At 45.2% G+C, this 22,565-nt stretch overlaps 1 protein-coding gene across 4 annotated transcripts in view; it reads right to left on the reverse strand.

Annotated features, from left to right (window-relative positions):
- Positions 1-3,264: 3,264 nt before the first annotated feature.
- TRERF1 (transcriptional regulating factor 1) overlaps positions 3,265-22,565 on the reverse strand; it is a 206,585-nt gene continuing 187,284 nt past the window's right edge. For 3 of the 4 annotated variants that reach the window (XM_059075641.2, XM_059075635.2, XM_067006222.1), the window contains 4 exons: positions 20,544-20,657; positions 13,532-13,735; positions 10,621-10,832; positions 3,266-7,024 (listed from right to left, as the gene is read on the reverse strand). In XM_059075641.2, the coding sequence (XP_058931624.1) occupies positions 6,700-7,024; positions 10,621-10,832; positions 13,532-13,735; positions 20,544-20,657 (855 nt within the window). In that variant the 3' untranslated portion in view covers positions 3,266-6,699. Of the gene's footprint in view, positions 7,025-10,620; positions 10,833-13,531; positions 13,736-20,543; positions 20,658-22,565 lie in introns of all 4 variants that reach the window. The other variant, XM_067006223.1, reaches the window with a different exon arrangement.

Below are 22,565 nucleotides of genomic sequence, written 5' to 3' on the forward strand. Positions count from 1 at the left end.
ACAGCTTGCAAACAACTTTTCCCTATGTCACCTAATCTGATCCTCACAACAAGATGTGCATCTTGCCCTAATTTAATAGGTGAGGAAACTGAGGCTGAGATGAAATGACTCATTCAAAGTCATATGGGTGAGTTAGTTATAGTTGAACCAATAACCATCTTCAAAATCCTAGTTCAGTGCCTTTTCCACCCCTGCAGCACCCCTGGTGCTGACTTTGTAACAAGGTCCAGTTCTACTAAGTAGAACTCTTAGTAGTCTCTTTTGGATGTGAGGCATAGAGGTCCCCATTTCCCCACGCTCCTGCAAGAAAAGGAGTTTATTTTTTATTTTTAAAGACATGTACGGCCCGAACTGCTCCTGCAATTGGAAAAGTGGGCTCAAAGCAGCCTTAGGGACTGGATGCCCTCTCCACCCCTAAGGCCAAACATGGTCTCTTTATTAATGGGCTTTCTCTGCTTACAAATAGTTGGTGCTCCCTCAGAATTCTGCTTGCTGCCTTTGGCTCACCAAGTTTCTCCATTCATACTCTCAAATGTGGGAATTGGATTTGGTCCCCTCATTTTCCAGGGCTAAATCATGTCATGTGTCATCAAATGGACTATGGGCCTAATAGCTTGGGGTCAGGTGCTGGCCCTGGTCCAATTAGCTGGGGGTAAGGTGGGAGTCATTGTGAGGGGCCAACTCGGGTTTTGCCAACAGTGGAGCTGTGGACAGAACCCTTTGGTATGGTGTGTGGGCATGGACAGTGTGGAGGTTTTTTGACATGTAAAAGTTCTTAGTTTATTAGCGTGGACAGTGTTCTAAAGCTTGGCCAGTCCATTATGGGTCTTTTCCCTACAACCTAAGCCTTCAAACCTCTGAACTAGTGTAAATGAGCAGGAGATCAAGTTGATGCAAGTCCACCTTGCTTTATATCCAGGAAAAATAAAAGTGTGTGCATCAAACATTTCTAAGTTATATCATACTTTGATTGCACTGGTTTTTCTGTTTTAAAAGACAGATCTTCTCACTTGATTGTGATGGTTTCATGGTTATAACTTATCTCCAAACTCATCAAGTTGTATACAATAAATATGTATAGCTTTTTATGTGTCAATCATACCTTAATAAAGTGGTTGGGAAAAAAAAAAAGAAATAGCAAGACTGGCAAAGATAAAATTACATAAGGAGAGGAAGTTAGGAAGTAATGACCCCAGACAGCCCAAAGAGAGATCTGTGTTGTATGTTAAGGATATGTGTGCTGGAATGCAAATCAAACATGTATGGCTTCTTGGAAGCATGTATGGCTGCTTGGCCTTTACGACTCAAACAGAAACATTAAACACTTCCCTTGTGGGGGTTGTGGGAGGAGGACAGCTCTTTTCAAAAGATTCTCTCATATAAAGAAATAATCAGCCCTTTGGCTCTTTTATACAGGGATATCTGAGACCCAAAGATCACTATGGTTCACTTAGGAATATATTATTCAATTTCTTAACATGCCTTCCTAATTATGCTTTGTTTATACCAACATTAAAACTCAGCCTCAGTCCTCAGCTGAGGAAGGTAGACTGGGAGTCTGTGGAATTCAGAATTGACTTTAGGTAAAGTCAAGAGGTTTTATTTACACACACACACACACACACACACACACACACACGGATAAGCATACCTGGAAGATTAGAGAGATAATTAACAAATAGTTGCTGAGCACCTGTTATAAATTGCTGTGAATATGTGGGTGATGGTGAGATGGTTCAGTAATAATAATAAAGCATGACCTTTGCTCTTCCCAGTGATGGAACTGGATCTGTTCCCAGGCCCCTATATGTTTTTTCTAAGTATTAAATTCCTTGGCAGGCAGGCAGGAATGATGTCACAGTCATCTTTAGCTACTCAACTGCCCCGTGTATAATACAGCGTGGAATAGTGCCTGGTACATGAGTAATGAATGAGACTAAAACAGTAGGAAAAAGTCTTCAGATTGGACACCTGAGCCCCTGGAAGTAGAATTTAAATTTCCAACACTAGCTAAATGCAGTGTTTGTAAAGGAAGAGCTATTTTCTTTGGCACATGACTAACATTGCCCAAATTAAAAGTATAAAACCCCAAAAGAACGTAGACGATCAAGGTCTTGAACAGGTATGCCCTACTTAAATCAAATTCTGTATGAAATCCAGAATTTCAGATTTTTCCTGAACTTTGCTGTTGACCATTAAAAAGTAAACACACTGGGCTTCCCTGGTGGCGCAGTGGTTGAGAATCTGCCTGCCAATGCAGGGGACACGGGTTCGAGCCCTGGTCTGGGAAGATCCCACATTCTGCGGAGCAACTGGGCCCGTGAGCCACAACTACTGAGCCTGCGCGTCTGGAGCCTGTGCTCCGCAACAAGAGAGGCCGCGATAGTGAGAGGCCCGCGCACCGCGATGAAGAGTGGCTCCCACTTGCCACAACTAGAGAAAGCTCTCGCACAGAAACGAAGACCCAACACAGCCAAAAAAAAAAAAAAAAAAATATATATATATATATATATATACATAAATAAAAAAGTAAACACACTTTGTAGAATTTGTAAATCCAGATTAGCAATGCCTATAAACCAGGGTGGACTGGATTTTGTTGGTGGTTCCCTGTGAGATAACCCTTGTGTAATACTGGACTCCCCCAAACTGCATTGTGAATAGTACGGGTTAGAGGCCATCAACCCCTCAAGTGGCTCATCCAACAGCTTGAGAAGCAGAAATATTCATCTTGGCCTCCAGGGTAGGGGTGGGGGCATTTATATGAGCATCAAATCTGATCAGCATGGGCTTCCCTGGTGGCGCAGTGGTTAAGAATCTGCCTGCCAATTCAGGGAACACAGGTTCGAGCCCTGGATTGGGAAGATCCCAAATGCCACGGAGCAACTAAGCCTGTGTGCCACAACTACTGAGCCTGCGCTCTAGAGCTTGTGTGCCACGACTACTGAAGTCCGCGTGCCACAACTACTGAAGCCCGTGCACCTAGAGCCTGTGCTCTGCAACAAGAGAAGCCGCCGCAATGAGAAACCCGTGCACCGCAACAAAGAGTAGCCCCCTCATCGCCACAACTGGAGAAAGCCCGCGCACAGCAATGAAGACCCAATGCAGCTAAAAATAAAAAAATAAAATAAATTTATATATATATATATATATATATATAAAAATCTAATCAGCAGCCCTCTAAACCGGTCTCCAGAAACTAACAGTAAATTAGCATTGAGAAGTCATTTCAGCAGCTAGAAAGAAGGAATGTTTAAGCCAAATGAAACTCAAAAAGATAACATTTTATTTTCAGAGCAGCTGATGCAATATTGAATCAGGTTTTCACAAATAAATATGACAGTGTCTACTTGGTTACATCTCCGTTTGATGAATGCCTATCTGTAAGAACTGTAATAAATTTCTGAGGAGGCTAATGACAGGAACCTTTTAAGTAAAATTCTCCTGGCTTGCTTTCTGAAAAAAAAGTATTGTGGCAATTAAAATAAAATGCTCATTGCTCAGGGGGAAAACCAACCTAGAATGCCCCAGTTGTTTTTAAGGAATGCACTTTTTGAGGACAAGTCTATAAAACATCTTTATTTATTTGTTACATATGATGTTTAAATATAACTTTGCTTTCAAGCTTCAAACTTTTTTTTTAAACCCCTGGGAAAATAAGACTTTTGGTTCGCCTTAACAAAAACTGACCTAGGAAGAAACACTTTTAGCAAAATGTATTATAAAATTCACTAGAAAATACTGTCCTCTTTTTGCCAAAATGTTACATAAAATCCTTATTAAAAATACACACGTTACAAAAGAAAAAAGTATGAATATGCTATACATAGTGCTTTTGATATGGACCAAGGGACCTGCATTCTGGGGAAAAATACAGTGAAGCACATTAGATATTATGATGTCAACTTAAAATAGTGCAAACCAGAATAAATTACATCCTAAAATGGGAAGGCATGCAAGTCATTTCCTACGAATAGCACACAATGAAGCCAGAACAGGAAGCAATCACAACCACTATTTAAAAATGTTTTCCTTTTTATTACATTAATTTTTTTCAAAAATACTTTTCTTTACAATAGAACTCCTAGAAAATATTTACAACCTTCCTCTAATAAAATAGAACAGCAGTTAAATATATTTGAAAATAAGATGGGTTTTTCCATAAAATATATCTTTTAACTTTTTATATACAAGCTTTCTCAAAGAGGTCTAAATTCACTAATGAAAAACTATCTGAGAGTAAACAGTAACTGTGCGGAAGACAAACCATTGGGAAGAAAAGTTCTTTAGGGCAGGGAGAGATGGGGGGTGAGGAGCTAAAACACAACACATACATGCAGGCAGAATCATTTTAGGAAAAAAATAAGTGCAATATTTTACTATGAAGTCAATTCTTTAAGTTGATATTGTGAAGAAAAATACTAATTCAGGAAAGTGAACTGTCTCATCAAGGCGGAGTTCTTTGGTTATTTCAAGTCAAAAATGCAAATGCTATACTGCATGGAAAATCAAAATTAAATTGTGCATTATATTTTTGCCTTGGCAACTCACTTTATTTTAATGTTTTAAACTGGAACAGCCGGGCAAATCTCCAAACAGAACGAGTACATTTGCTTTATAAACATTTTTCCGGGTGTTTGCTCCTTTGCTAGATAAGCTTTCATAGACCCAATAGCAGAACCATTCCAGAATCCCTCTCAGACCCACACAAGTGGAGGGAAGTAGTCACTGGGACAGATGGGATCAGCCATCTGTTGGAATGGTTCTGGAATAGTTCTGCCACAAAGCTGATGCCCTCCCCAGGCAGTTCTGAACTCAGAACATAGAATAATTTGTCAGAAATGGCAGCAAATGAAACACTTTTTTTTTTCCCCTAAAAAAAGATAAAGGAAATCTTCAAGACCTCTTTTTCTGAAAACCGAATGGTGGCAATGAAAAGAACCTTTGTATTGATCTTCTGTCCATGGCTTTCCTGAGATTCAGAGGACACTGCCTGCGTGGGGCTGCTGTGGGTCTTCAGTGTGTGCTAGAAGCTTTTGCTGAGACAACTTAAAGATGCTCCAGTCCTATCCTCATGCTTCCGCTGACATCCTCTTTAACATCAAACTATTACTGTGCCAGCAAAGTGCCCTGGCAGGATTGCCACACCTGCAGGAGTTGGGGCATCAGAAGCGTCAGCTCTGTGCTGGGGCCGCATCCCAGCCTGAAGGCGCGCGCACTCACTTGCCCTGACGGAGGCCATGGAGGAGTCTGACTCAGCTCAAAAGCCTGAGCTCGATGCCATTTTTGAAGGATTACAGGTTTATTACCTTCAAGTACAAACAGCAACCCTGCTGGCAGGGACAGGAGGAGACAGAGCAGGGGTATGTAGCTTGGAGAATTCTAGAAGGGCTTTGGTAAATGACTTTAATTAATACATTCATCATTTGAATGCAAACACTGTAGCTGAAGTGGTATCTGAAACCATTTTTGTTGGCCTTTAATGCTATTTCCCTTGTATTTGCCATCAGATTTGTTAGACAACCCTTTTCCTCAGAGTTAGCGTCAAGGTAAACTTCGGTCCAGCACAGGCGAATGACAGCAGAATCCTAGTGAATGAGGTTTTTCAGTACTTCCAAGTGGCACAGAGTAATTTCAGAACTCCACTGACCATTAACAGTGTGGCAAAAAAGAATCAGCTCTTCTGATCTAGTTTTTGGGCCTCCTGGCATTCCAGGGACTTTAATCTGCGCTCCTCCACCATCCTCCCTGAAAACGCCCAGGCAACTTAATAGTTGGGGTTATTTTCCTCCAGACGGATTTCCAGTCGGCTCAGGCCAACGGGAAAAGAAGCATGTGAAATTTAGAAGATCTGAGTTCTTGGAAATCCAAGGGATCCTCCTAACCCATGAATTGGAGTCAACCGGTCTTCACGGAACTGGGAAGAGGACGCACTTGCTCCATGAATCACCTTCTTAGTAAATCACAGCCAGGGAGGAAAAGCCTGAAATGACACAGCACTCAGTTTTCAGAAACAGGCTGAGTGACAGGCAGGGCAGGGAGAAAAATGACTTTCACATTTGGTCAACTCTTCAAATGACGTGTGTGCTAGAAGAAAGCTGTTGAACACAGGGCTGCCTTTGCTCACTGGAAAGCTACTTCCTAGCATGGTCTCCCAGCAAAGACGCCAAGTTCACTGCAAACTGCGGAATGAGGTCAGCACAAAAATGACTCTTGGTGGGAAAGGATGGCCCAAGACTCCAGCACAAAGAAAGTAGCCTGCTTTACACACACACACACACACACACACACACACACACACACACACGCACACACACACACGCACACAGACTCTCTCATTCACTCACTCATGCAAGCTTTGGGATAAAAGGCAACCAGAATGGTTGGCATCTGAAAGCAAAAGAACATGAACGTCAGGTTCATTCCCAACCAGGAATGAGTTCATGGGAATGTAGCCCAGATGAAACACATCTTAAAGTAGGATTGTGCCAATTATTTATTCCCCCCCAACCTCCCACAAAACAATTGTTTTTAAATAAAAGGAAAAAAACCCCGATTGTTTTTCTAAACCTGAAAAAAACGACCACTTTTTAAACAGGTAGTTTAAAATGGTTACAAAACAAGCAGACAGTCCAGCTTTCCTGATGAATGAGGATGGAGACTGTGGGTTTTCGCTGTCTCCAAGCGACACACAGGACTTTAGAGTTCCGTGTCACCCTGAAGCAAAACTGAATCTTGATCATCCAAGAGGAGACCGGTGTCCACGACCTCGGCCTCTTCCATGACGCCTCCTAACTGCTGGACGACGTCATCGTCGAGGATGTCCACGTCCTTCATGGGTTTGATCAGACTCAGCTGGTCCAGGGGCAGCAGCCCCGGCGGCCCCACCGGCCCCGTAGTCCTCTCAATCGTGGCTGCCATTTCAGCCGCAAAAGCCGCCTTCTGGGCTTTCTGCCTCTGTTGTTCCTCCTGCTGCCTGTGAGTTTTCATGTGTGCATTTCGGCTTTTGATCTTGAAGAAGACTCTATCAAAATGAAGAAAAAGAAGCATGTGAAATTTAGAAGATCTGAGTTCTTGGAAATCCAAGGGATCCTATAGGGAATAGCAGGTGCACGGTCTGCTGTCTGGTTTGGGGTGGCTCTGACAGAGTTCCCATCTCCTTAGCTCCCAAGACCTCCTCCCCTGGTGACCTGTTACCTCTCTTCTCTCCAAGCGTTCCAAGGAAAGGGGACGGGGACAGGAACACATTTACGGTGCGTTGGGCTTTCTCTCTGTGACAACGGAGGATGAATCCTCAAAGTTCTCCTGTCCATCTGTGGCCTGGGGCACAAGCGTTTCTTTCCTCCTTATCTTCCCCGTTTCTCTCTCCATCACTGACCAAGCCCTCTCGACCAACCTGAGAATCCCCAAATCAGGCTGCCGAGCTCTGTTGGTTCCCACTATAAAACAACCCATCCTTTGCCTCTGGCCTCCCGTCCCTGTCATTCCCGTCAAAATTCTAGAGGGTCTGCCTGCACACACGTACAGCTCCTCTTTCCTCCACACTCTCCAACGGGACTGTTGTCCCCTTCCACTTCAGTCCAAGTGCTTGAGATCGCTAGTGACTGTGTGGCCAAATCCAACAGCCCCTCTTCTGTCTTCATCGTACTGGACTTCTGAGCTGCACTGACCATTCCTCTTTGCCCAAGATCCCATCTTGTTTTGGCCATCATATATCATGGTTCCCTCCTGTTCGCTTTAGAATGAAATAGTGGTTCTCAGTTAGGGGGGATTCTGCCTCCACAGGGAATATCTGGCAACGTCTGGAGACATTTTTGATGGTCACAGCTGGGTGGTGGTAGTGGTACTTCTGGCATCGAGTGGGTAGATGCCAGGGACGTTGCTGAACATCCTACAATACAGAGGGCAGGCCCTCTTCCCCAAATAAAGAATCATCAGATCCAAAATATCAGTGCCAAGGCTGAGAAATCCTGGGAAAAGGGGTCTGCCAACTATGGTCAGTGGGCCAAATCCTGCCCACTGCCTGCTTTTGTATATAAAGTTTTACCAGAACGCAGCCATGTTTATTTGTTTATGTATCGGCCATGGCTGTTTCTGCACTAACATGGCACAGCTGTGTAGTTGTGACAGAGACAGAATGACCTGCAAAGCCTAAAATATTTTTTTTTTTAAAGTTGAGAATTATGGTTTTTTGTTGTTGTTGTTGTTGTTGTTTTGGCTGCCTTGGGTCTTCGTTGCTGCACGTGGGCTTTCTCTGGTTGCGGTGAGCAGGGCCTACTCTTCGATGCGGTGCGTGGGCTTCTCATTGCAATGGTTTCTCTTGCTGTGGCTCACGGGCTCTAGAGCGCAGGCTCAGTAGCTGTGGCGCACGGGCTTAGTTGCTCTGCGGCGTGTGGGATCTTCCCGGAACAGGGATCGAACCTGTGTCCCCTGCATTGGCAGGCAGATTCTTAACCACTGTGCCGCCAGGGAAACCCAGCCTAAAATATTTCTATCTGGACCTTTTTCAGAGCAAGTTTGTCCAGATGTGAGACGGCCTGTTTTTAGAGAGGGAGGGTGGCATAAATATTTATTCCTGAGCTCATAAAGGGAAAGAAAAAAAACCTGATTTCTAAGACCCGTGTCTTAGAACAGAGTTGATGAATCACCACTGGACATACTGAAAACTGTCTAATGTAATGAACATAATTTCAGCAGCTAGAAAAAGGATTCTGCAAACATGTGCCTGACGTTATTCCTCGTCTGGAAAACCACAGAAAATATTTCTGTTTTCCATAAAAATCTTAACTGAAGTTATGGTAGAAAAAGGTCCCAAGCACCATAAAAACAAGGCAGGAAAAACATCTATTGGACGTCACCAAAAGACAACCAGAGCTTGAAATACTTATTTCTGGTTGTTAAAATGTCCTTTGTCTCCACCTAGTGGAATAAGGAGTTGTCGCCTGTTGGAGGGGAGCGAGTGGAGGGAAGATGCTGGTTCCTCTGAGAAGAAACGGGTGAGACGCCCCTTCCCTGCCTCTCCCACCCCAGGGCAAGTAGTGCGGGAGTCCGACTGAGGAGGTTTCACTATTTCAAGTTAAGTAAGCCTGATGATCAATCCAGGGGCTCACTTATTCCTTGCTGACATGAAGATGATATCATGCCCTGGCTCTGAAGGACATTAGAGCCCAGAGGAGGGGACCCATGCCTAAGTCTGTCTCCCCATCTCTGCAGGAAGAGAGTTGCTAGTTCCAACTCACTTTGGCAGGTGCCACTGACCTACGGCTAAGAGTACCTACCTCATCGGGCTTAAGATTAAATTAATCAATACACGTAAACATCCTTTAAAACAGTGCCAGGCAAATACCGAGTAACTGATAAATGACAGAATTATTAAGATGCCTGAAATACACCTGAACTATTCCATGAGGATGAATATTATAAACAGAGGTCCCAGTTGGCCTCATTCATACAACTAGTGATGTTCCCTTGGTAGAGTTTTAGCAGCTACCTCGTGGGCATCTCTCCAGGCAACACTGCATGTTTGAGACATTGAAGGTTACAGGAAGAGAAACTCGGCAAGGCTCCTAAAAGAAGTCACTTATGACAACCCTTCCTGGAGGCAGACTCACTGAGAAGTAAACCGGAATTCTATACTAGATGCTGTGGGAGGGAACTGTGTGCATCTCAACCATCAGTGATAAATAAATAAGCAAACAAAGCAAACCACTAGGCCAGAACACTGGTCAGAAACCCAGGCTCTGTATCTGAACACATAGGGGTTCAAATCTCAGTTCTGCTCTTACTGGGGGTATGACCTGGGGCAAGTAAATTTACCTAATGTTCAGTCCTTATTTGTAAAAACAAGGATAAAACAGTATCTGCACCACATGGAGTTTCTGTGTGGGGATTAAATGATCTCATGCACATGAAGTATGTACCAAAATTAAGTGCTTAGTAAACGTTATTTAATGCTGTTATTACCACCTATTGTCAGTTCCTCCTTTTCATTGTTTTAAATTACACTTAAAATGGCAGAGATGACAAATAGACTTTACCTCATGAGTCAACTCTGATCAATTGGTTGTGCCAGCTTGAAGCATTAGGATTTAAAGAATTTGAAAGGATTTGAGTCTTATCTTAATGTGGTAGCAAAAAGTATAGCAATTGATTAGTGATGTCTGCCCTGGGTGCAGGAATGAGCAGTATTGGTAGGAAAGCCATCTCTGCCACAGAGAGTTACTGATAAGATGTTTTAGAGCCATTCTCAAATCACTCGGCAGGGATGCAAAGAGAGCAGTCAGTACTAGTGAATATGGTTTGGGTGTGAAGGGAAGAGGTGGGAATCAGAGTCCCATCCATCATTTCTGGAAAAGAGTGAAGTTCTGTCACTAGAGACTTGCTCTCTGATGATGTCCATCCTTATTAGGCTTTAGGACATCAGAATGACCGTATTCTGAGTCAGAGACAAGGTCCACTCACCATGAGGCACCATGTAGACCCCAAGGATTATATGAGGAAAACCTGGAGAGTCTGGGTTCTTTTTCCACCTGGAGACACCTAAGACCACCTTGGCCCAGCCCCTACAGAGGCATTATTCATCACACACTTAGATTCAGTCCCTGGCCCAATTCTACCTACTTGCCACACTCCTTGCAGGGGAAGATGGTGGTGGGGTCTGTCTCGCCGCTGGTGGTGCTGTGAGAGGGTGAGCTCTTCACTGAGCAGTACCCGCTCTGGGCACTGCCAGCCTTCTGCTTTCCAGAGGGAACAGCACCCCGAGCTTTGGTCACCTGGTTGGTGCCACCGTGGATGCGGGCATGGCCATTCAGTGCCTGTCGGGAGCTGAACACCTGGGGAAGAAAGGGAGTGACATGACATCTACAGTCCTGAAAAGGAAATTAGGGTTATTAGTTACTCACTGGTAGAACATGTGATACTCGAAACAGTGTCTAATGACAAGGCATAGGGGTCTTACATAAGCAAACTCTGGGCAAATGCCACAGAAAGTAGAGATTGAATACTACAACCACAAGTGCTGTGCCAGTAAAAAACCCATCACTGTTATAACCAAAGACTAGGGCTCAATCCAGTGCCTCCGTCTCACGGGGAGGCCATTGGGCCATTTCCCCTCTGAACACCTTATGTTTTCCATCTGTAAAATGAGAGGGTTTGGACCAGCTTTCAAACTTTTTAACAGCCAGAAGCTACCTTCCACCTCTTTTTTCTTTTCTTTCTTTTCTCCTTTCCTTTCTTTACTTAAAAAAATCAGGTCTTATTCAAAAGCTCAAAGCAGAGGTACTCTGGCTGAAACAGACAGCCCCCCAAAATTGAATCTATTTGCTCAGCTCTATCTCCCCCCCTAGGAAGCCCTCGAACCCCAAGAGACACAGCTTGGAAGACACTGACTAGCTGCTCTGATATATTCTATATGTTATTTCTAAGCCCCAATCAGTAGCCCAGTGTTGAAGCAACGTTTCAGACCCCAACATTGTACTGTAGGATAAAAAAAAGGGGAACGACCTGCTCTTTTGAAGGTTGCCATAATACACGGTTTCCCAATCTCAGTATTACTGACATTTGGAACTGGATGATTCTTTGCTGTAGGGCTGTCCTGGGCATCACAGGATGTTCAGCAGCAACCCTGGCCTCTCTACCCACCAGATGCCAGGAGCACCTCCCTAGATGTGATAAAAATGTCTCCGGACGTTGCCAAATGTTCACGGGGAACAAAATCATTCCCGGCAGAGATCCACTGCTGTAAAGGGATGTAATCCACACCCCTGAATTCCAAGAGCCCTGACTTCCAGATTGCTAAATGCATCAGCTAATGAGAGTACCCACTGAACCGTCCAGCAACAGATGGTCACTCTGTGTTAAGTTCACGAGTTCTGTTTATAGCCTTGCAGGAAAAAAAAAATCTTTCGCTGATTTAGCAACCAAACCCTCCATGATTAGGCACCGAATAAAACCAACATGCTTCTTTTCCTGTTGTTTTTTAAAGTCACAAAAAAATATTCACCTTGCTGAGCATTTTTGATTGGGTAAAGTAAAAGATGATTTCCTGCTCAGGAAAGAATTTACTGTACACCCAAACTATGAATTGAGGAAGCATCCAATTTCTAAACAAATTCACCAAGGATACTGTCATTTAAAGTCACATCTTATAGCTAGTGGGAAGCAGCCACATAACGCAGGGAGATCAGCTTGGTGCTTTGTGACCACCTAGAGGGGTGGGATAGGGAGGGTGGGAGGGAGATGCAAGAGGGAGGAAATATGGGGATATATGTATATGTATAGCTGATTCACTTTGTTATAAAGCAGAAACTAACATAACATTGTAAAGCAATTATACTCCAATAAGGATGTGTAAAAAATAAAGTCACATCTTAATCATCCCCTAAGAGAAGTGCTGTATACAATATGGCAGTGATGGAGTGAAGCGTCCAGCTCATTAAACATCAAAGATAGAAACAAGCTAGCAATTTCTATGTTCTCTTCAAAGCTAATGCAAAATGTATGTATCATTTAAAAAAAGTTTTTCATTTTTTCTTAAATGTAAATCAAGTGAATTTCTGCTTTAGGATCTAAATATTTTAAAGACTGTTGCTTTCTTCATCTAAGTGACAGACTCAATAAGCAGCATTCAACGCACTCTGGAAAACAGTATTATCCTATATAACACACAAGCAAGGATAAGCACTAACTTGGGGAAAACAGGGCTTCATATGAAAGGAGCAACATTCTAATATTTTGCACAATACCTCTAGAGCTTGCCTGCACAGGTGTGCCCAGCTTTAAGCAACTTGATTTGCGAAAAGCTCAACAATTCAGATGAGTGGGGTACCAGGGGGACTGAGAGTCCAAAGTTAACAATTTAAAAAAATATCCATTAAAATACACAGGGAGCCTTAGAACAGGCCAGTACAGATTCTGTAAGGCCATCCTTTAGTGATCAAATGGTGAACTAGTTTTATTTTAGCTAAATGACGCTTCTAATGTACTTGAAAAGTACTAGGTTAGGTAATTACACAGACACCTTTTTAGCCTTTTTACGTGAATAATTTGCTTAGTAAATCTTGTTTGCTTCCCCCAAAGATAAACTTTAGCTAAATCTTTGTAGTTATGCCATAAAAGGACACTCCTTCTCTGTGGGCTCTCCCACTGCATTTAAATGCATGTCTCCAGGACATGACCTGTGTGACACAGCCCGGGAGGAGTGGGGAGGCACCAAGTAACTGAGGAGTGTTAAGTTCTGGAGGCCAAGGTCCATTGCAGAGCCTGAATCACATGCTCCCTGAGGGCAGGGACCGACCTGTGTCCTCCAAGCACGGTGCTTAACAGAGAACATACACTCCAGAAATATCTATGGGCTGAATGAATAAGTAAATGGATGAAAGAAAGAAAAGCATGGCCACACGGACTTCCCTCTGCCAAACTTTCACTGCTGAAAGTACACCTTTTGCAAAGTGCATCATCCCTCAAAGCCGGGCACAGCTGTATGTACGGCTCTCACGAGCCCCAGATCCCTGGAGGGCGCAAAGACACTTACAGCTCCACAGTTGGGCATTTCACAGATGAAGGAGCCTGAGGGCTGGCCCAGGGCTTGCAGGGGCGGCCCCTCTGCGGAAGCCAGGACCGGGCCTGGTGGTGGCTCTGGAGACTTGGGCAATTCACTCTCCTCTTCTCTTGTGGATTTCCTGTCTTCTTCTGGGTCTTCCTCCTCCTCCTGTACCTCTTCATCTTCTTCACTCGTCTGGTGTTAAGGCAATAAAAACAAAAGGGGGAAAATCCCCCAATGGCATTTTTAGTGATGAACAGAACTCAGGAGCTAGGAGAGGAGAGAGGGGCTGGATGCTGGGGCTGCATCGGCTTCTTTGTGCATAAGGAAGGGCTGGCAGAGGCCTCTGGGGAGGGATACGGTTTCTACAAGGTTGGTCATTGGACACTTGGAATTCTGAGGGCAAGGAAGTCCCCCCAGCCCACTCTGGGTCCCCTTATCACTTATCAAAAAATATCCTAAGGCAGAGGAGAGATTTCTGTAGGTAGAGTTTCTCCCCCTTGTTTGAGACCCGCAGACCTTGACACTGACTAAAACTCAGGCAGGATACCCCACTTGCAGCAGCTCTGCCTCCCCAGAGCAGTGAGGAGGGTTTTCAAGCAGTAATGACACTGTGGAGCCCCTCTGGACAGAGACTAAAGACCTATCAGGATTTGTTTTTAAAGGTCTTCTAACACACTTCCTTGCAAGATTCCCGAGATATTGATTTGACCTGTGGAAGGCACATGACCCATGGTATTCTGATGCACTTCTTCTTTGTTCTTGTCAGAAAATAGGATCAGAGACTGAACCACCGTGACTCTGAAAAGGAGCAGAAATGGAAGGGGATATTCCCTTTTATTTATCATGTGCTATTTTTTTTTTTTTTTTTTTGGTCTCTGATCATGAGCACTCTATGAAAAAGAAAAAGAAAAAGACTTCTATGAATAATTATCCTCTTTGTGACTGTGTCCCTTCCCTCTGCTTCAGAGCAGCAACGAGACGCAGAATGAAGCAGAAGGTCCTGACCTTCCTCAAGGTTAACAAGACAGTTAATGGAATAGCCTGGAGGAGGCACCTGGGCTGGATGGGGATGGGGGCCAGGGATCTAGGAGGCCCTTTCATTGAACTAACTACCTTACTCTGCAATCTCAGTCCTCCAGGGGTGGGGTGGGGGGAGGCTGTGTGTGTAAGGGATGCTTGCTCCTCCGGGCCTAGAAGGACTGAGGACCAGGGATGGGAATTCTATGTTACATCAACCTCATTTTAGCTTCTATTTTACAGCACTTTGCGGTGTACAAAGTGTGTCTGCTATGTCACTGAATAGGCTGTAAGCAGTCCTCCTATTTTACAGATGAAGAAACAAAAGGGATGTCCGGCTGCCTTCCACCCTGCTGGGTCATTTGTCTCTGCTGGGCTCTGCACACCCACTGCTTAAAGTATGTGGGCTGGGGTACTTCCCTGGTGGCGCAGTGGTTAAGAGTCTGCCTGCCAATGCAGGGGACACGGGTTCGATCCCTGGTCTGGGAAGATCCCACATGCTGCGGAGTCGCAAAGCCCGTGCGTCAAAACTACTGAGCCTGTGCTCTAGAGCCTGCAAGCCACAACTAGAGCCCGTGTGCCACAACTACTGAAGCCCCCGCGCCTAGAGCCCGTGCTCCGCAACGAGAGAAGCCACCGACATGAGGGGCCCGTGCACCATGGCGAGGGGTGGGCCCTGCTCTCCACAACTAGAGAAAGCCTGCGCAGCAACGAAGATCCCACGCAGCCAAAAAAATAAAAAAATAAATAAATAATGCACATGGGCTGCAGTTTGGTTTACCCCAGACAGCAATGTAACTCTGGGTAAGCCTATAATTCTTAGAAACTGGAAGCCAGAATTTCCAAGAAGAATAAAGATTTCTGAGAGTAGCAGTACCCTGGGATCCAGAAACCACCAGCTTTCTCTCTCCAGTTTGGATTGGGGATGGGAGACAAAGATAATCCCAGCAAATACGGGCATTTAGCACACTCCTCACTGTTTCGGTATTAACCTTATTTAATATGGTATATATGCATATTTGAGACCATGTATTAATAGGGTATACTTAAGAAATGGTCCCAGTTTCCAGGGGGTAAATTAGGATTAATCAGTAATGATTACATTTGCTGAAAGACTTCATCGAATACAGATGTAGGCTTAATACGTTTTACAGAGTGATTTATGATATAAGCTTACAGATCTCTTACTAGTATAGAATATACAGGTTGATATCACTTAAATGGCCTTATTCTCATATGAATCAACCACCTTCCAATCTCAGAGAATTTCAGGTAAAATCATGTTACGTCTAACTCCACGGGTTCGCTCCATTCCTTTACAGAACTGGAACTCTGTGGTCTCAGGTATCAGGTTATTAAGCAGACAGAGGCCTACAGCTCACCATTTAAAGTAAATTACATGGTAACTTTCAATGACAACGGCACTTATTTCGCAGCAGTTGTTATACAATTTTCAAGTTGTTATACAATTTTCTCACCATGCTATTGTTTGAAAGCTCTTAAAAGTTCCATAGAGCCATTAAATTACAGATTAAATTATACTGTCCTGTGACTATATATGTCTCATGAACGTAGACAGGTTTACTTCAAACAGCAATCTACGCATGTTCACAAAATGATTTATCAAGTGAAAGCGCTCACCAATGTGACTAGAGATGCAAAGACAGAGGACAAAACCCTAACATGTAGCACTCTGCAGCAACAAGTTGGCCATTTCATGATGTATCGTGAACGGAAACATCTGGTATTATTCCAAAATTGGCAGAAAAGTGGGCAAGTACAGAGCAGGGAGATGGTTATGTATTATACAAAGTGCTCAAAACCCTGAGTCCAAATAAGAGTTTCCTGAGGAGATTTTTATTTCTCAGGCCTGCAAATGGCATTTGTATTATGAGAAATTTATAAGTTAAAACACAAATGCTCAACAACCCAAATTTCTTCAACGACACAAATTTGAGTGTTACAGTCACTGATGAATGATGATGGCGATGACAACATACTGAAGGCCTGCTGTGAATCAGGGGCTACACACACACACACACACACACACACACACACACACACACACACACACACACTGCTAGTTCTCACAAAAACCCTGCACAATTTTTTTTCATTAAAAAAAAAAAAGTTTTATTTATTTATTTAGGCCACACCATGCAGCTTGCTGGATCTTAGTTCCCCAACCAGGGATTGAACCTGGGCCCTCAGAACCTCGGCAGTGAAAGCACGGAGTCCTAACCACTGGACCACCAGGGACTTCCCTACAAATTTTTATTTTTTAAACAAATGAGAAATTGGCCAGAGAACTAATTTTCCCCAGAGCACATAGCTGGTAAAGAAGTTGAATTGAGATTTAAAACCTGCACCATCTGATTCTAAAGACTCAGCCTTTGCTCCTTGCCTGCCTGCACATGTCCACAGATGCACATCTGTCCATCTGGACATGGCTTAGGTTTTCAGTTCAAACACAGAGCTAAACCTCTCAGAACTATTGAGAACCAGCTGCCTTTCCATGTCAGAGAGAAGGAGGATGTTCCCCAGGCCCCTTGTCAGTGGATCGCACTGCAGGCAACTCAGGGCTGGGACCATGGGGGAGCTGTGCCCTCGGGGCCCTGACCGCTGTCTTCCAAAGTCAGGTAACTGCCTCAGCTGGTTTCTTGAACTGTGCTGAATTTTGCTCACAGCCAGACCCACAGGTTCACCCTGAGTGGAAGCAGGAACCTGGGCAGGGAACAGGAAGCTGTGGCCAGCACTTCCCTCTCGCCTCCTCAGCAGACCCCACCTTGGCCTCCTCTTCGGCCTGCAAGGGTGGAAGGGCCTGTGACGGTCTCAGGCCAGAAGTCAGGTCACCTGCTGGATGAGCTTGTGCTATGCTGACCTCCTGGCCCCTAAAGAGCAGTCATTCCTCACCCTCCTTCCTCTCCCCTCTCCCTTGAAAAGTCCCTGAGCTACCTGACTGTGCTCCATCTGGGGGGAATATACTCCCTTTAATAAAATATTGAGAGCTACCCAAGTGTCCCAGGCAGGTCCAGAGGACAAAGAGCAGGACCCCCTCCTAGGACTGTGCCTCCTGCACCTTCCCCGTCTTTGCATGGTCCCAGTTTCTCATCTCCACTTGGCAAACTATCCTCAGAAGGTTGACTGTGTTTTCACAGTGCCCTAAAGGGAGCTGTGAGCTACCACGCTGGCCTTGAATCAAGATTTTCTTGTTTTTGGGGGGGCATGGGTCATCTCTGCACATTAAGCTCACAGGTCACAAGGTGTGGTTGCACCTGACCCAGCCTAATACCGGCTCCTGGCAAATAAGCCCAAGGAGGTGTGGTGCCTGGTGTGACGTCTTATCTTTTCCTCCTCAGTCTGAGGCTACGTGCTGGCTCGGGCCTTTCCACCCACCTGCAAGGCACTGCTGGCCCAAGATGGCGACTGCACCTAACGTGGTCACACCTTCCATAGCAGCCCTCCTCTGCTCAGAATCTCCTGGTTCACTCCTCTCCTCCCGGGGAGTTCATAGAGGGATCGTTGCCATGACCCAGAGCAACTCCTACCTGGGAAAAACGTTCACTCATTCACTCAACAAACGTTTACTGAGTGCTGATATCGTGTCAGGCACTGTTCTAGGCACTTGGTAACACCCAAGCTGAAGAGACATCAACTTGCTTTGAGAAACCATATCCTCTGATTTTGCTCTCTTCCAAAACATGACTCTGACAGAGCCCAGAACATTCCAGAATTGGAAGGGACTTTCCAAATCATCTAAACCATCGGCCCCCTTTTACTGGTCAGTAAGCTTAGGGGCCAGGTCCTAGGTCTCCCAGGCCAGGATTCTTTGCGCTTCCTCATTTACTGTCTATTCTGCTCATTCAGAAAGCAATGCTCTGTGTGACCTTGGGCAAGCCCCTTCCCCTCGCTGGGTCTCAACCTTCTGCCTGAGGACTGGTGGAGCTGGGTGAGTGAGAGTCCCCAAAGGCCACATCTAAGACTTTCTGGACCTCATCTCATACTACTTTTTTTTTGTTTTGTTTTTGTTTTTTTTTGTAGTACGCGGGCCTCTCACTGTTGTGGCCTCCCCCGTTGTGGAACACAGGCTCCGGACACGCAGGCCCAGCAGCCATGGCTCACGGGCCCAGCCGCTCCGCGGCATGTGAGATCTTTCCGGACCGCGGCACGAACCCGCGTCCCCTGCATCAGCAGGCGGACTCTCAACCACTGCGCCACCAGGGAAGCCCCTCTCATACTACTTTTAAAGACTCTTGTGGTTCACGGTAAACTTTCTCCTTGTGTATGCCACATCTTCCCCCCTATAATATATGCTCCTGGGGCAGGGGCCGGAGGCTGGTTAACAGCCCCAGGTCACCCATAGCACTGCGGACATAGTGGGAACTCAACTGCGTTTAGTTGACTGAACCAGAAGAGGCCACGCTGCTTTTTTAAACGTTAGCCACAGGTGAGAAAAAGGCTATTCAGATATATGATATCACTACTTAAGGCAGTCAAACAAAACTCCTCATCATAGGAAACCCTGAATATAGAATACTGCCATCTCTGATCAAAAGAATGGCAATACCATTCTATTCTGCAGATGACTATTATTTTTTGATATTTGGGTCCAAATATAAATTTATATATGTGTATATATTTCTTAGCTAGGATCAATTCTTAGTTAGGAACTTAGGCTTTGAAGCATTAATGAGTCCAAGTGTTTTTACACTTCTCTAAGAGGATTTGCATTTGCTTGCTCTTAAGTGTTACAACAGGGAATCAGGCTCAGACAGCACACTCACCAGCCTTTTTTTTTTTTTTTTTTTTTTTTTTTGCGATATGCGGACCTGTCACTGTTGTGGCCTCTCCCGTTGCGGAGCACAGGCTCCGGACGTGCAGGCTCAGCGGCCATGGCTCTCGGGTCCAGCCGCTCCGCGGCATGTGGGATCTTCCCGGACCGGGGCATGAACCCGTGTCGCCTGCATCGGCAGGCAGACTCTCAACCACTGTGCCACCAGGGAAGCCCTAGTGATGTCTTTTTTTAAAACTTCTTTCTTTCTTTTTTTTTTAAAATTAACATTTATCTTTGGCTGCGTTGGGTCTTTGTTGCTGTGCGTGGGCTTTCTCTAGTTGCGGCGAGCAGGGGCTACTCTTCATTTCAGTGTGGGGGCTTCTCATTGCAGGGGCTTCTCTTGTTGCGGAGCATGGGCTCTAGGCGTGCGGGCTTCAGTAGTTGTGGCACGCAGGCTCAGCAGTTGTGGCTTGGGGGCTCTAGAGCGCAGGCTCAGTAGTTGTGGCGCATGGGCGTAGTTGCTCCGCAGCATATGGGATCTTCCCGGACCAGGGCTCAAAACCATGTCCCCTGCACTGGCAGGCAGATTCTTAACCACTGTGCCACCAGGGAAGTCCCTAGTGATGTCTTTAGTAGGTTCTTCATCTTAATACGCAGACAACTTTGGATTGTCTGCTAATGAAGGAAATCAGTATCAAGGATAAATGGTGACGTGAGGATCAGAATAATCCACACACTGCTAACCAGTTTCCCAGTAACTGAGAGCTCCCGGTGCCATCTAGAGGTCAACGTTGCTCCCTGGGCACGCTTCACAGAAGCTGTGTAAAATCCGAGTGTGCTTAGGTCTTTCTAAGGCATGTTAGTTCTCTGGTCAGGAGCATCTGTGACTGTGGAAGGATCAGCAAGTGCTATCCCAGAATGTCGGGGTGCCTCTTATAAATCACCCACATCAAGGCTGGAACCACCACGGTTTAACTCCCCTGGTGCCTACCTGCCCTGGAACGCAAGCCAGCCCTCATCTCCTTAACTGATCACTGGGCTGCGGGTCAAACCCCAAACTGCCTTCCTTCTGCCTAGTTATCCCAAGAAATCAAGGCCTGAATCTCACCTGGGAACTGGCCTGTCACCCGCCAGTGCCAGCCACTTAGGGACCTGGGCACGGGGCAGGAGCAAGGCCTGAATAAGCAGTACCCGGGCAGACTCACTCACCACACAATCGTCGATGATTTCCGAGAGCCGTGTCCGGTGTTTCCTCCCCAACCTCATGATTTTTTTCCACGTGTAGTAGTACTCCACACACTGAGCCACCGTCTTGGACTTCACCTGCCAGGAAAGGCACCTCAAGATCAGCTCCAGCAGTGGGCAGGGTGCAAAGCAGCGGGCTTTTGTGCAATTTTAAGTTTGTAATGGGTATTAGGTTTATGCAGTTGGATAAAAACATATACATGGTGAAAAATCTCCTCCCCACACCCGTTCTCCATCCACCCATCCATCTGTTCCCCCCCTCTACCCCTGCAACACAGCTGGCCCCTCTTATTCATATCTTGGGTGTCATTCCAGAATTTCTCTACATATATACCAACAAACACGAAAATATATTCCTCCCCATCATTCCGCCTCACAAAAGGTAGCACACTCTATGTACTGATTTGCATCTTGACTTTTTTCACAAGATAGCTTGGAGATTTTTTTCACATTCGTCCATAGAGAGCTCGTTCCCTTTTTTAACCCATAAAGCAGCACGCTTTGTCAAGTGCTTGAGTGTATTTGGCTCTCCAACTTGTTGACCTTCAAAATCTATTTATGAAAAATGTTCCTTAGTAATTGAACAGGAATATAAGACAAAAGTTATGATGACAAGAGCTTAGTGTTTGCAGAAAACAAGGCTTGCCCTGTTCTCCCCCAAAGGGGCAAAGATAAATGTGTTTTAAAGAGAAAAAAATTCCTTTGTTTAGTTCATAGTGCTCTAAGCTCAAAGTGGCGTTCAATAATGTGGGTTTTCTGGAGGTAGATAAAAAGGCTGGCTGGACCCTTGGGGGCAGGAACATGGCCACCTGCATAGTGAGAATGAAAAGAGTACTTTCAGAAGTCTGGTCTCCTCAAAGGTGGCCCCTTCATGTCCACCTGATATCATGAATTTCTACATTAGAATCACCCAGGAAGGGAGGAGAGAGTCCCAGAGAACCCTTGTTTTAAATACTCCACTGCCTGGCGAGCACGACACATGAATCCATCATCAGTCAACAAGGTGCAGGGCCTTTAAGGAATGAGGCCGAGGACAGACCAGCTCCGGGAAGGTGACCCAGGAGAGATGGGAGCTTGGGAGCTGCTGGGATAGAGGGCAGCAAGGAGTCCAGTGGTCTCCAGGGCAGAGTAAGGTGGGTGCGAATTCAGATCTGAAGACAGAGGCAAGTTGGAGAAAAAGTCCACCTATTCTGATTCTCATTCAGTCAAGGCCCAGGATTAAGGACAGGAGACATGAACCCGGGACAACACTGAGGGCTAGCCCAGAGCCAGTGGCAGCTGTCACCTGGGACCCCGTTCTCTGTGGACCCGAGCATCTTAATAACTCAGTATAGCTCCATCAGTCGTCAGTTTGCTGAAACACTCTGAATCATTGTAACTTTTAGCCTAAGCCATCTCTCAGCCAATTAAGGCCTATTACGTTTATTATGTGCTGCATAAAGCGCTATTTCATCTTTGTTAAAGAGCTCTATTTTGCTGTGAAATGCTATATATGTAACATGTTATTGTTGCTATTATTATTATTATTATTATTATTATGTGGCCGCACCACACAGCTTTCGGGATCTTAGTTCCCTGACCAGGGATTGAACCTGTGCCCCCTGCAGTGGAAGCTCGGAGTCTTAACCACTGGACCGCCAGGGAAGTCCCTGTAACATATTATTTTTATTAACACTGTCCTTATGATCAGGGGCCCAACACCAGAAACTCTGCTAGGGGGACAGCTCATATTCTCCCTTCTCCAATCCCCCCTCCCCAAATTCTGTCAGAAACACTATAGGTCTGTCAAATACATATGAAATAATTTATATAAATTGTGAACCAGAAGCCTCAGGTCTACTTATTCTGACAGAATGCGTGAATTACACACTTTAATTAAGAATATCCCCCCCCAACTGCCACATCCAAATAATCTATATTCTCCTCCCCCCACATCCCTAACACCAGGGCCAAGCCATCCATAACAAACACCATCCTTTACCAGCA

Source organism: Kogia breviceps, chromosome 10 (assembly GCF_026419965.1).
Source record: "Kogia breviceps isolate mKogBre1 chromosome 10, mKogBre1 haplotype 1, whole genome shotgun sequence".
NCBI lineage: Eukaryota > Metazoa > Chordata > Mammalia > Artiodactyla > Physeteridae > Kogia > Kogia breviceps.